The sequence below is a fragment of the Helianthus annuus genome, chromosome 15 (genome assembly GCF_002127325.2).
Source record: "Helianthus annuus cultivar XRQ/B chromosome 15, HanXRQr2.0-SUNRISE, whole genome shotgun sequence".
Taxonomy (NCBI): domain Eukaryota; kingdom Viridiplantae; phylum Streptophyta; class Magnoliopsida; order Asterales; family Asteraceae; genus Helianthus; species Helianthus annuus.
The window spans coordinates 175,272,096-175,287,386 of NC_035447.2; the positions used below are offsets into that span (position 1 = coordinate 175,272,096).

Here is a 15,291-nt window from a genome sequence, read left to right on the forward strand (position 1 = left end):
AGGATTTAGAACTACGAACTTTGTTTGAGTTAGTTAATAACCACCATTGTTGAGCTTCTTGTTCTCAAGTTCACAACGAAGGTTCTAAAAATTGAAGGAAAATGACTTTGTTATGGTTTGGGTAGAATGTTCTGGAAACTGAAGGAAAAAGAGAACTAGAATATCGATATAGTTGCTGTAAGAGCTCACATTTTACATAACAAGAAACCTTGAACACAAGTTTTCTTTTTGAGCTTGATGGATGTACATTATCCCAACGCTTCTCCTTACATTACTGATCTATATTTGGAAACTGAGGTTGAAAATTTGAAGTAAAACATTTATATTTGCAAGTAAAACATTTAAAATCTCATTAATGCAAATGCAATACTTATAATTAACCAACATACATTGATTGTGGATTTAACTTGCACCATACATCAAAGAGAATGCAAAGCGGTGGTGGTCTTCTTTCATGTTTATTTCTTCGAAGATCAAATTTCTTCGAAGATCAAATTTCTTCGTTTCCCATGATTATGAAACCTCGTTCCGTGAGGTGAGGTGGTCTTCTTTCATGTTTCCCATAGCGGGGCGTTTTGATCGGAAAACGCAGTAACATTGAGGATTTAGAACTACGAACTTTGTTTGAGTTAGCTAATCATATGAACTATTCACTACATTATCGCCATTACTTCTTAATGAACTCGAATTCACAAAATGTTGCATAATTCATTTAGCTACAGGGGTTGCTAGGGATAACATTACTTTACCTCACGTGTTCGCTTCGGTGATAGTTACATGCTTCGCCCGTTACGTGTTGCATGCTGGTTATGCGTAAACGCTTTTCATACTATTATTATGCAAACTTGTGTACTCACCTTTCCTTTATGTATTGACTTTTATTTGAACGTATGTGACAGGTTGATGGAATGTTATGCTGAATCAAGATATGCAGTCTAGAGACTCAACTAATAGAAGTCTAGGTTGTCGGATCATGTTTTGTTTAAGAGAACTCGTTATCTGTAATAATTGCTTGTCGAATATTTGTTCGTTAGTATGGGATGATGAACCTTTAAAATATTGGTAATGAATAGTTGTTATGGATTCTCTTGAGCAATCTGGTTCGGCTAGTGCCGCACCCCGATGTTTCCGCCATCGGTTGAGGTGTGACATGTGTTGCTTTTTTTAGTTTCAAAGATCAAGATCATCAGTTCAAACTACAAGAAATAATTATCTCATATGAGATTGCTTACTTTATTGGAAGCGGGTCTTCCATCTTAGGTTATTTTCTTTCAGTCCTACCCAGTATTTGCCATATCTATCGTCCATGTCCACGGTTGTGCCCTCTAGCAAGAGTTTTTATACGTGGCGGTTTCTGTTGTTACAATTGTGATTGGGTTCTATGACTTGTAGTCGTAACGACTGCAGTCACAAGTAGCCGATGTGAGTGCATGTGAAACCTTGTTCTAAGAAGTTGGCTCGATCTTGAAACGACTTAAGGTGGTTGGAGCATATGTCAAAAACAAGAGGAAAGTTTTAGCGACACCGTATAATTTTCTGTGATATAAGTTGGGACACCCGCCGCAACGCGCGGGCATTCCCACTAGTACAATCATGATATTGACTAGGCTATATTTTCCTATTATACAAGCATAATTTACGATGTGTTAATATATATGATCCATATTTAACTGTAACAACATATCACATTTTTTAATTATTATGGTGTGTTTGCAGGGCATGATTTTTCTGGGTAACGTGGATCAATAATAACAGTGAAATGAAACCCATATATAGACGGACTTAAGGCGTGAGGTAGAAGTGTAGAAATAACCATCAACTCTAGTAGATAGTACTCAGCAACCGCAGATAGCGGTTTAAAATAAATTGCAGTAATATGTAAGTCATCATATAGTTGAAAGATCCACCGACACCTGTACTGTGGTGCTTAAAATACAGAAGAGATTAATGGAGGTGAACTAGAGTTAATTAACTACTGCAGCTGAAGCTACATTGTATAATATTGGAGTCCACATGCATTTCTTGAAACTTAAACCCAACCCAACCTCATGCCATGGATCATTATTAAATGCTCTTCCTGTATATTATTAAGCCGCAACTTGTGTTCGATCACCATTAAATAAACCATCACTTTCTCCATATTCTAAGCAAGACTTGACTAAAATTTTACTCCCATTTCCCGTTAGCTTATCTCAACCATTGCAGCTTCATATTCACATGCTTTCAGTTGTTTATTCAGATACTTTTAAAATATATATAACTAAACGTTATGGCATTGATTAGTTGTACGTTAAATACGGGCTACCCATTGTCATTTGACCAGGCATGCATGTGTTTGTGTGCAGAGCCAGACTTCAAGTTGCTTCTTAATAAAGGGAACTTACCCACAAATCATATTGCTCTATTTTCCATCCGCCAGTATACATTTTATTTAAACTTATTCTAATATAATAAAAATGTCAAATATGTATGTATAGATTAGAAAATTGGCAAGTTGAATTCCACCACTGATTGATTAGCCAATCAATGCTTCCATGATTGAACCCTCCATCTTCAACTCTAATCATTCCCCAGCTTATATATTTACAATATAATTATTAATAGATTAATATTTCTAAAAACATACCTAGCTACTAATATAAATAGAGGGCACCTACTTACAGGTTATACATGACAACCACCTTTCCGTTTGGTATAAAGTATATATTGTAGATTTGTACCCACCCAGCCTTTTCACAAGACGAATACTCTCTCGGTCTAGGAAGATCGAATATAGCAGACATGGGTGACTTGAGTCATGTTAATCAGGTACCACCACCAACAAAGAAGTCTAACAAAATCCGAGACATTGTTAGGCTTCAACAGATGCTTAAGAAGTGGAAGAAGGCTGCTACCGCCACCAAGAACAACAATGACAACAACAACAACAACAATGCTGCTGCTCCTATCACCACCAACAACAACAAGACAACCACTAAAGGGCTCAACAAGTTCCTGAAGAAGACTCTATCCTTTTCGGATATCAGCAGCAGCAGCAGCTCTCAGCAGCAGGGTCAGGAAGATGTGGTGAAAAAAGGATATCTGGCTGTTTGGGTAGGGAGAGACGAAGGGGGGATGAAAAAGTTTGTAATCCCCACAGACTACTTGGCACATCAAGCTTTCAGTGTCCTCTTACGAGATGCCGAAGAAGAGTTTGGATTCCAGCAAGAGGGCATCCTCAAGATTCCATGCGACGTCCCACTTTTTGAGAAAATCTTAAGGATGATGTCAGACAACAAGAAACAGAACCAACGTCCTACTCTCAAATCTTCATCTTCGACATCTTCATTCTTCTTATATGAGCAAGATCAGAAACCGCAGCAGCCGGATCAGTTGCTCAACCACTGTTCCTCTCCTGCACCACCTCATATTAACACCCCTCCAACCACTCCTACTCACAACCTCCCATTGTACTGTCGATGACTTTTTGGAGATCATTTAGTTAATTACATCTCTACTCCTTTTGATATCATCAACACTTAATCTGTTTTCTAGTTGTTCCTGCTATAGCTACTTAATTACTGTTAAGAATGCATGGCCTTGATTAAGATATATAATAAAATTGCTAAATGTATATCTTCATCAGCTTGTTCTAGTGTCTCGTATCTTCTTTTTTGTGTGTGCTCATTTGATAAGTAAAATGAATATGCTGTTTTCTTTCTATGAATATTTCGCCAAAGAAAAAAACTATGAACATGATCATATAAGAGTTAAGAATTTTTTGTTGTGTTTAGACGGCTTGGAGTTTTATTTAACATGGTTTGTACATGTTTGAGGTGATCAACTAGTTAAACTAACGGATGTGAATCGTGTTTACGAGGATGTGCTAGTATTAGATGTCAATTGATATAGGGTGTGCCTATTGGCACACCAAACCCTAGCAAAATTAGGGTTTATCTACGCAGCGTATTGGTCAATACGCAGCGTATAGGGTTAACCCTCTACGCTGCGTATTGACCAATACGCTGCGTAGATAAACCATGGATCTCAGTGCCTGATAACCAATCATTGCACAGAAAACAAGGGTCATATACGCTGCGTATAGGTCTATACGCAGCGTATATAAACCATTAGATATTTTTTGGTCATTTTGGTAGGTTTGAGGGATCATTTTTTCACAAAGTTTAAATATGCTGCGTATTGACCTCTAAGCAGCGTATATAAAAGTCTGAAAATGTCTTTTATACCCTTGTGTTGAGGCTATACGAAGCCAAATACAAGGGTAGTTGTGTCATTTTTGTCTCATACGCTGCGTAGGGACCTCTAAGGAACGTATATAAAGCTCCATTTTTGTATTTTTTTTATTGTGTATTCCTTTGTTTATTTATAAAAAAAAAGAAAATTATTTATAAAAAAACAATATTATTGGTAAATAATACAAATATAAATTATAAAAATAAAAAATAATATAAATATTATGAATTTAAAAAATTAAAAAAGAAAATTATTTATAAAAAAACAATATTATTAGTAAATAATACAAATATATTGTTTTGTTATCGTTTAAATTAAATTATCGTATTCCTTTGTTTATTTATAAAAAAAGAAAATTATTTATAAAAAAACAATATTATTCGTAAATAATACAAATATATTATATTGTTATCGTTTAAATTAAATTATCTTATCGTATTGCACCGTATCGTATCGTATCGTATCGTATTGCATCAAATCGTATCGTATAGTATAGTATATATGTCTCGTATAGAGGCCTATACGGGTGTTATTGTATAGTATAGTATCGTATCGTATCGTATAGTGTAGTATAAGTCTCGTATAGGTTTCCTATAGGTCTTGTATATGCATATAGGATTAGACGGGACCTAAACCACACCTATACGATACGATATCACACTTATAGGCTTATACGAGGTCAATACGCGACCTATACTACGTTATATGAAACGATATCACACTTATAGGCTTATACGAGGTCAATACGTGACCTATACTACCCCTATACGATACGATATCACACTTATAGGCTTATACGAGGTCAATACGTGACCTATACGACGCTATACGATACGATATCACACTTATAGGCTTATACGAGGTCAATACGTGACCTGTACTACGTTATACGATACGATATCACACTTATAGGCTTATACGAGGTCAATACGTGACCTATACTACACCTATACGATACGATATCACACTTATAGGCTTATACGAGGTCAATATGTGACCTATACGACACGATATCTCACTTATAGGCTTATACGAGGTCAATACGGTACCTAAACCACACCTATACGATACGGTATCACACTTATAGGCTTATACGAGGTCAATACGGGACCTAATATTTGTATTATTTTTAGTTCTTATAATTCATAATATTTGTATTATTTTTAATAATATTGTTTTTTTATAAATAAACATGGAAATACCCCAAAATACACACAATTAATTTACTTTTTTTATAAATAAACAAAGGAATACCCAATAAAAAAATACAAAAATGGAGCTTTATATACGCTCCTTAGAGGTCCCTACGCAGCGTATGAGACAAAAATGACACAACTACCCTTGTATTTGGCTTCGTATAGCCTCAACACAAGGGTATAAAAGACATTTTCAGACCTTTATATACGCTCCTTAGAGGTCTATACGCAGCGTATATATATAATAAGGGTTAAAAAGATAATTTAACCACATGTTTGGGGTTAAAAATAAAAATTACCCTTTATATACGCTGCGTATTGACCTATACGCAGCGTATATAAAGGTTTGAAAATGTCTTCTATACCCTTGTGTTGAGGCTATACGAAGCCATATACAAGGGTAGTTGTGTCATTTTTGTCTCATACGCTGCGTAGGGACCTCTAAGGAGCGTATATAAAGCTCCATTTTTGTATTTTTTTATTGTGTATTCCTGTGTTTGTTTATAAAAAAAAGAAAATTATTTATAAAAAAACAATATTATTGGTAAATAATACAAATATAAATTATAAAAATAAAAAATAATATAAATATTATGAATTATAAGAATTAAAAAAAATTATTTATAAAAAAACAATATTATTGGTAAATAATACAAATATATTGTTTTGTTATGGTTTAAATTAAATTATCGTATTCCTTTGTTTATTTAAAAAAAAGAAAATTATTTATAAAAAACAATATTATTCGTAAATAATACAAATATATTATATTGTTATCGTTTAAATTAAATTATCTTATCGTATTGCATCGTGTAGTATCGTATCGTATTGCATCGTATCGTATAGTGTATAGTATATAAGTCTCATATAGAGGCCTATACGGGTGTTATTGTATAGTATAGTATCGTATCGTATCGTATAGTGTAGTATAAGTCTCGTATAGGTTTCCTATAGGTCTTGTATATGCATATAGGATTAGACAGGACCTAAACCACACCTATACGATACGATATCACACTTATAGGCTTATACGAGGTTAATACGTGACCTAAACCACACCTATACGATACGATATCACACTTATAGGCTTATACGAGGTCAATACGTGACCTATACGACGCTATACGATACGATATCACACTTATAGGCTTATACGAGGTCAATACTTGACCTATACTACGTTATACGATACGATATCACACTTATAGGCTTATACGAGGTCAATACGTGACCTATACTACCCCTATACGATACGATATCACACTTATAGGCTTATACGAGGTCAATACGTGACCTATACGACGCTATACGATACGATATCACACTTATAGGCTTATACGAGGTCAATACGTGACCTATACTACGTTATACGATATGATATCACACTTATAGGCTTATACGAGGTCAATACGTGACCTATACGACGCTATACGATACGATATCACACTTATTGGCTTATACGAAATCAATACGTGACATATACTACGTTATACTACGATACAATATCACACTTATAGGCTTATACGACGTCAATACGTGACCTATACTACACCTATACGACACGATATCTCACTTATAGGCTTATACGAGGTCAATACGGGACCTAAACCACACCTATACGATACGATATCACACTTATAGGCTTATACGAGGTCAATACGGGACCTAATATTTGTATTATTTTTAATTCTTATAATTCATAATATTTGTATTATTTTTAATAATATTGTTTTATTTATAAATAGACATGGAAATACCCCAAAATACACACAATTAATTTACTTTTTTTTATAAATAAACAAAGGAATACACAATAAAAAAATACAAAAATGGAGTTTTATATACGCTCCTTAGAGGTCCCTACGCAGCGTATGAGACGAAAATGACACAACTACCCTTGTATTTGGCTTCGTATAGCCTCAACACAACGGTATAAAAGACATTTTCAGACCTTTATATACGCTCCTTAGAGGTCTATACGCAGCGTATTTAAACTTTGTGAAAAAATGATCCCTCAAACCTATCAAAATGACTCAAAAAAATTTAATGGTTTATATACGCTGTGTATAGACCTATACGCAACGTATATAACCCTTGTTTTCTGTGCAATGATTGCTGATAAGGCTCTGAAATCGATGGTTTATATACGCTTAGTATAGCTCTATACGCAGCGTATAGAGGTAACCCTATACGCTGCGTATAGGTCAATACGCAGCGTAGGTAAACCCTAAGTGTGCAGATAGGTAAACTGGATGTGCAGATAGTTAGGACCTTAATATATAGTCCGGATACTTATAAAGGCTATTCATATCTGCTAGTTCAAACATGTTTCATAACTTGACTATAAACCATGCTAAAAACTCTAAACCAATTTAATAAAAAAAAGGAAAATTCAAAATAAAATACATTTGTAGGTATTATTAAAGTGCATGGAGAGAGACCTTTTTTAATTGCCGGCCTTCCTTTTGGACAGGGAACGCATAAATATGGATCTATATATAACTAGGCTATCACCCGGGAACATCCTGGGTTAGGAAAATTTAGTTTTCAATATTAAAAAGTACATAAACAATATTTTAAAACTCATTAGTATCTTGGAGTTGAAGAGTTGTAGACGTTAACCAGTTTACGCTTGTTGATGTTATTGATATCAGAACTGGTATTGGCATCATCGTTCTTAACGCTTGGAATATGCCTTTTTCTTTGGATAAATTTTTCATTGTTATTGTTTCACTGAGACAAATTTTGGGCAAAAAACTCTTGGTTGCTAATTTTGGGTAAGGCTAGGTTTGGGTCAGGATGAGTTCAGGTAAAGATGAGATGAGCGAAAAATTAAAAATAAAATAAAAATGTATAAAATTTAGAAAAAAATTATAAAAATTAAAAATATATAAAAAATAGCAAAATTATAAAAATTATTAAAAATAAAATAAAAATATATAAAATTTAGAAAAAAATACAGTCACTCTTTGTTTCAATAAATTCAACTTCAACATCAAAACTATGTTGCATTCTTTTCTCCCTGTGTCCAAAGTAGGTTGCTTCCTTGTTTTTTTTTGGGATAAAATCTGTACAGAAGCTGGCAATGGTTGTGCTTTTGTTTACAACAAATGACTACAATTCAGGGGACTATTCTCTCTTGCGTTCTGCATCATCATCGTCGTCTAGGTCAAACTCATCCGTGTTTTGACCGTTTTTCTCTCGTCGTTCCTGCTTGACTAAGCTGATGTCACCTTTGGGGGATCCACTGTTAAGTGCTTCGGTTTGTTCATCAGAATCTTCACCCTTCTCTTCTGAATATGCGTATCTGTTTCATGGCGTCAACATGTACCCAAACAGACCAAGTCAAAATAAGTAACTTTTACACGTGAGTAAAATGGGGAGATCAAGCTTGTCCATTTTTTTGAATTTTTAGTAATTATTATATTAAATATCACTGAAAGAACTTTTCTATTTAAAGTAATCATACATATTCAAAGCATTTGAACACATGTTAATGACTTTTGACCCGTTTAGCGACCTTTTACTCTATATGTTACTTTTCGACAATACAACCCGTGTTGACCTGAGTCAGATAACCCGCTAAATTTATCGACATCGAAAAAATAATTCTAATTTACCTTTGAGAACTCTGTGACGGTGTCCACAGATAGCAGATGACACAGAGCAATGCAAATGCAAGAATGTCCCAAAATGAGGTGATAATCCACCCACTTTGCCACCTCTCATTGAAAGGATCCGTCGCTTTGAAATACACCTGCATTAACAAAAATCACTTATCAAGATGATGATGACGCAATAGTTTTCATCTTATCATTGTGTTTCAAAGTATTCTAATCCGACTCATTTTGGAGAACGACTTTTCAACAATGGAGTATTAGCAGATGCCTATGAATTAACGTATATGTGAAATGCATACCTCATATCCGATCCAAACAACTGAAAGAACAACTGTGATCAGTAATGCATTTGAGAACTTCCTGTATGTATCAAACTTAACAGAACTCCTCTTTGCCTGTACAGATCAAAGCTTAGTATTAATATACAAAATAAGAAAGACCCAACATAGTTATAATAATATAATTGAAAAACTAATAAAGCATGACCTGTAGCTGTGTAAGCGTCTTTGAAAGAGAAGTGAAAATCCACATGATCAAAAATGCATCCAGCAATGCATTTGGGAGTACAAGAATAACTCCCAAGTCCAAATGACACCGACTTCGAATCTAAAGAAGAAAATTACACACCATGTGAAATATAATATGATTTCAATTTCAACAAACATGTAAATCAGTAATACCTACACTGAAGATATCTTCGTTAGTATCCATAACTGATTTAAATTTCAAAATTTTGAAATAAAAAGTCAAAACATGTAATAAAACGGGCTATAGTGCTTCATTATTACAGTTACATAGAACATTATTGTATTATAAAATGAGATGTTCACTGATATTGACTCTATTATATTTAAACTATGTTATGTTATTATAAGTATTAATTAATATACTTGTTATTTTTTATTCCATGATCCTTACTAGCAATTAATAAACATAGATCTAGGGGCAGAAAGGACAGGATACATGTACGAACTAACCAAGTTGATGATTAAACGTAGTCAATTCCCCAAGTTGTACGGTGGAATTCACATGCCGATCCAATTCCTTCTCTTCACCCATGTGGTTTGCATCTTTCCATAATTAATTAATAGGAAATTTACGAAAATGTCAGTTGACCAATCGTGTTTTCAAATTTGTCACGCTCCTGTGTTCGTGGTCGGACCTCTGATCACGGGATGAGTCGACGTATCATGTTGAAAAGTCCATGTATCAAGCAGAAGACATGTGTCTGACAAGTTGAAGCGTCGGTGGACGCATAGTATGGACGCACCAGACACGACTTGCGTCACTTATTTGAATTCAGTTTGGCTTGCGTCTGTGTAGTAATATGGCTGACGCATGCGGTGTGGTCTGGCTGACGCACCGAGAGTGGTCTGGCCGACGCATCGAGAGTGACGCCGTACTGAGGACTGGTCGACGCCTTAGAGAGATCTGGCCGACGTCTCAAAGCGATATGGCCGACGCCTTAGAGCGATATGGCCGACGCCTGAAAACGATATCGCCGACGCCTTAGGACGGTCTGGCCGACGCCATAAATTAATTTAAATTTTTAAATCTTTTCAAGATTATATTTAAAAAAAGTTATAAATCAGACAATAATTTATTAACATTGTAATAAACAATAACAATTTATGTATAACTTGATTTGTTAAAGGGTTTTGATATAGTTCCCTTTGATATATGTATAAATAATATATTTATTCATATAAAACGATTTGCAGAAAAAAGGTTATCTAGTTAATTTTTTTGAGTTAAAGAAAGTGATTATAATCTGACTTTGTAATTATATGTTTTTTTGAAGGGAAGTATAACAGGCTATTAAATAATAACATGTTAATAAAAGAATTAGACCAAAAACATTGCTGTTTGTTTTTGCTTATAACGTCTGCAAAGAGCCTATGTTTGTAGGCGGCCAGACATAAAGTCTTGAAGACTGTTTGTTTTTTTTCTTTAAACAGATCTGAAATCACCTTTTTTCATCTTAAAAAATAAGCTATGGATCCCCTGCTTAAAACATCTTCACAAGAACCAAAACAAAAACCTAACACAAATGAAGACCAGACCTTATACACAGACACAACACTCCCCTCATCCACCTCTCGATTCCCCTCTTCTCCCTCAGATCGAGTCGTCGGACTCCGGCGATGGTACCAGCCAACTCCGATCACCACACATCCACACCCTCTAAACCACCCCCATTCGATCTGTGTACCGGCCGACCACCACCACCACCGTCTGGTGGTGGCGCGACGAAGAAACAGAGAGAGAGAGAGAGAGAGAGAGAGAGAAAGAAGAAAGAGAGAGAGCCAGAGAAGAAGAAAGGAGCCGATCACCTCAACTATAACCTAACCTCTCCGATCACCGCCAGATCCTTCGGCGGAGCCACCTCCAACTCCTCCGCTTCCGACCTCTTCCTTAGAAACACCTCAGTGTCGTTGAATGGTAACGGAACTCCGTCTAAAGGTTTTGATTATGATCTCGTTATTATTGGAGCTGGTGTTGGTGGTCACGGTGCTCCTCTTCATGCTGTTGAGAAAGTGATTCAATTTTGTTGTTTATTTTTTGAGCTGGTGTTAGGGGAAGCACATGTATGTGTTTTGTATATACATTACTGTTTATTTTTTAATATGATGCAATGATGTGTGATTAATGGTTTATATCCGTAGCTTTTAATGTTTGAAGTTGAGATGGAGATATTAATTTACCTTGTAGTATTTTTTTTTTTTTTTGGAAAATCAGTGGGAGAATGAAGGCAGGAAAGTTACCAAGTGGGAGCTTTGTAAAAAGTCAATCTTTGAGTTTTCATATTTTCAGTTTATGAAGACAGTAAAAACAAACAGTCTGATATTTTCAGCTTGCAGAGCTTCAGACCACATCTTCAGTTGCAGACATGAAAACAGATGAAATCAGCTTACAGACAGTTTATGTCTACAATAACAAACAACACCTTAAAATATTTCACGTAAAATATACGATATCCATTTTTATTAACTAGAAATATTTATTAATAGCAATTGTTTACCTAAGAGTGAGAAAAAGTAACTTTAATTTTAAAAAATACCGATTTTCGTAGGTAAATAAATTTTCCTACAAAATTATTAATTTTACTTTGGTGGAAAGTGGAAAGTTATTGATACAACGAATGATTATTTGTGGCCGTAGGTGCTGCGGTAAGTGTGATCCCTTTTTTTTGCTTTGATTTCTTAAGAAAAAAAATTTTAAAACATAAACTAAGGGGTTGTTTGTTTACCTCTTAATGAGACTCTTAATGGTTTAGACCTCTTACTGGTTCAGCACTTAATGGTTCAGATTGTTTGTTTCACGAGCAAATGTCTGAATGGTTCAGACATTTGCCTCTGAATGGTTAAGATTTATACAGAGTCTGAATGGTTAAGACCTCTAATCTGAATTGGTCAGACATTTGCCTCTGAACGGTTAAGCATTATACAAGCTCTTAATGGTTCAGAGCTCTTACAGGTTCAACACTTAATAGTTCAGACCTCTTACTGGTTCAGCACTTAACCATTCAGATGTTGCCAAACACCCCTAACAAACATAATACATATTAACAAACATATACATATCCAAAGTAAAATTAACATAAATAATTAAAACATTTCGTAAAATTTTATATAATATTTTTATAACATAAATTAACAAACATAATACATATTAACAAACATAATACACATCCAAACAGAATATTAAATTAAAATAAAAATTATTCAGCGATAATCGTTTACGCCGTTAGAAAGGTCGTCATCGAGGCGGGTCTTTGGAGGCGTAAGTGATACGAAACGGGTTGTTCGTAGTTTCTTCGACGATTCTGCAGCTTCAGTGATGTTTGATCATTTGCGAAAGGCTGGATACGCATTATATATTCCGCTAAAGCCATTTACATATCCATAAGCATCATGAAGTTATTCTACAAGGAGATTGAGAAATTAAGGCATCTGGTGTATTTTTGCTAAATAGCTTCAAACAAAAAATGCATTCAATATCTTATTCGGAGCATGGAACGGTCTTTGAATGTAACAATTGGGTACCGCTTATAGTCATTTTTTTAGCGTGGAGGTTGGGGTTGGATCACTTGCTTACGCGTACAAATCTGGCAAGACGAAGTATGAGTATTGGGTCTATTATGTGCAGCTTTTGTGGAGCATACGAGGAGTCTGCAGAACATCTTTTTGTATCGTGTCGGATGGCGCAAACTATCTGGGACTTTATTAATACATGTTTCAGGCTTTATGGCTTCTTTTTCTTTGGATTCAAGGACCCGTTGAAGTTTTATAAGCAAGCGATAGGCTCTGTGAAGTGGATAAAGGTTGTCTACTCCATTATTCTAACAGTCGTGTGGTGCATTTGGCGAAGTCAAAACAATGTCATGTTCAACCGTAAATAGCCTAACGCGGAGAGTTTAAAGTAGGAAATTAGAGTTTTGGCGTACCTATGGGTTAAACATCAGTCAAAAGCCGTTGGCTTATCATGGGAAAACTGGCGAAATTTCGTGTTAATTTGTTTGGGTGTATGATGTAGTCTGTTGTCTGGTTGTTTTTGGATGTGGATTAACACAATGCTAATATGTTTTTTTTTATAAAATTTGATTTGTTGGTTGTTTAAAAAAGGAAATATATCTCAGTTATCTTCTTTTAATGTGTTTAAAAGTTTTGTTGTCATGTAACTTCTTACAGGAAGTTCGTGAAGTAGATAATGTTGTAAGCATTAAACCGGCTAATATACTTATTATTATTTCGATGACATCACTGCTGATCTTGCTCCACAAGTTTGGGATGCAAAACTGAATGCATCTATTAATCTTCCATTGGATACCAACCTATTAGTGTGTGGTTGATTTCTTCTTGGTACACTCTTATCTCTACTGTAATAAAATGATTTTTATTCTTAATGACCAGCTCTTATCATTTTAGACATATTTATTTATTTTTTATAATCTAAATTTCGATATTATATTTAGGGGAACATCTTGTATTGTTTTTCATCACTTCAACTTAGAGGCTTGAAAGCATAAGAGGTGATTATAGAAGCCTTATAATCTACAGTTAGGTCAAAATTCAAGTCTCTAAAACATGAAACTATCTGGAAGACTTAAAGGCCTAAAAGCATACGAAGTCACTGGAAGGTGTTAAATGTTTTCAAGATATACCATGTTGTCATGACACAAAGGCAAGCTATTCACAAAAGTTAGTTTGAAAGTTAAGGGTAACTAATTTAAAACTCACATTATTAGCAATCCATATACAAAGTATGAGGTCGTATTTGTGTAGTTAGAATTGAAGTTATTCGTCCACATGAAGGCATCCTTAAATTTTTTATCGGTTCCATTTTGGTTTGGTGAAAGTAATGTTTCTACACTTTGACTTCAAATCATACAACTATAGCAATAATGTTTAATATTTATAATTCCGATGGATATTCATATTTTTATGTATTAAGCCCTCTAAAACAAGTTTTCTTTTTCATTTGTTCTATGAATTATATACTTTAACTAATTTTTTCAATTGTTTATTAATCATTAAATTTTTGATACAAAGTAATTATAATCACGGATCATAATCGGTCAATAAGTTTATAAACGTGGCTACAACTTCACAACTTGCGATTAAGTTTATAAAGAGTCTATAACTCTTCTATAGCCAATGCATTTAATATGTTGTATGATTTTAATTAGGTATTCATCACAACTAGTTTTTATATAAATAACTTTCTTAAGCCCGGGAAGCAATCCCAGGTGATAACCTAGTATATATATATATATATATATAAACCCATATATATGTATATGCATAGAGTATATTATACTCCGATTCCGATCGAAATGGCTATGGAAAAATAAAGCTCGAAAAATTTCAAAATGGGTCGGATTTTGGGAGCCCATTTTGTCAGATGTTACATAACCATAGATGGGTTTAGGAAGATGTTAGGCATAAGATTCTTGAAGAAAAGTTGAGTTCATGAAAAGTTGACCACAGATTCATCCAAAACAGAAAGTTTGGACCTCAAAATAGTGTTGTTCCACCTTGGTTTACCATGGTAAACCTGTGGTAACATTCCTAGAGGTGTTCCAAGCTTTGTAGAGGAAGAAATGGTGAAGAAAAGTGAGTTTGAGCTCACTTTTAACACTTGAAGAATTCTGCCTTGTTCTTGTAATTCCAGCAGATTTAAGAGTGTTTTGATAGTTTAGATGTGTTTGGAAAGTGAAAATTAGTGTTAGGAGGCTTGCT

At 34.5% G+C, this 15,291-nt stretch overlaps 2 protein-coding genes across 2 annotated transcripts; one reads left to right on the forward strand and one right to left on the reverse strand.

The window, feature by feature from the left end:
• The first annotated feature begins 2,697 nt into the window (after window positions 1–2,697).
• Window positions 2,698–3,700, forward strand: LOC110937984 (putative uncharacterized protein DDB_G0285119). The gene has a single exon (XM_022180451.2). The coding sequence runs from the start codon at window positions 2,782–2,784 to the stop codon at window positions 3,460–3,462; it is 681 nt and encodes a 226-aa protein (XP_022036143.1). The 5' UTR covers window positions 2,698–2,781; the 3' UTR covers window positions 3,463–3,700.
• A 4,754-nt stretch (window positions 3,701–8,454) lies between these two features.
• On the reverse strand, window positions 8,455–9,808 carry LOC110935299 (transmembrane protein 87A). Its single transcript, XM_022177737.2, has 5 exons — window positions 9,734–9,808; window positions 9,536–9,655; window positions 9,349–9,444; window positions 9,050–9,186; window positions 8,455–8,736 (listed from the first exon to the last, which is right to left on the reverse strand). The coding sequence occupies exons 1-5, from the start codon at window positions 9,758–9,760 to the stop codon at window positions 8,559–8,561; spliced, it is 558 nt and encodes a 185-aa protein (XP_022033429.2). The 5' UTR covers window positions 9,761–9,808; the 3' UTR covers window positions 8,455–8,558.
• Window positions 9,809–15,291: the final 5,483 nt, after the last annotated feature.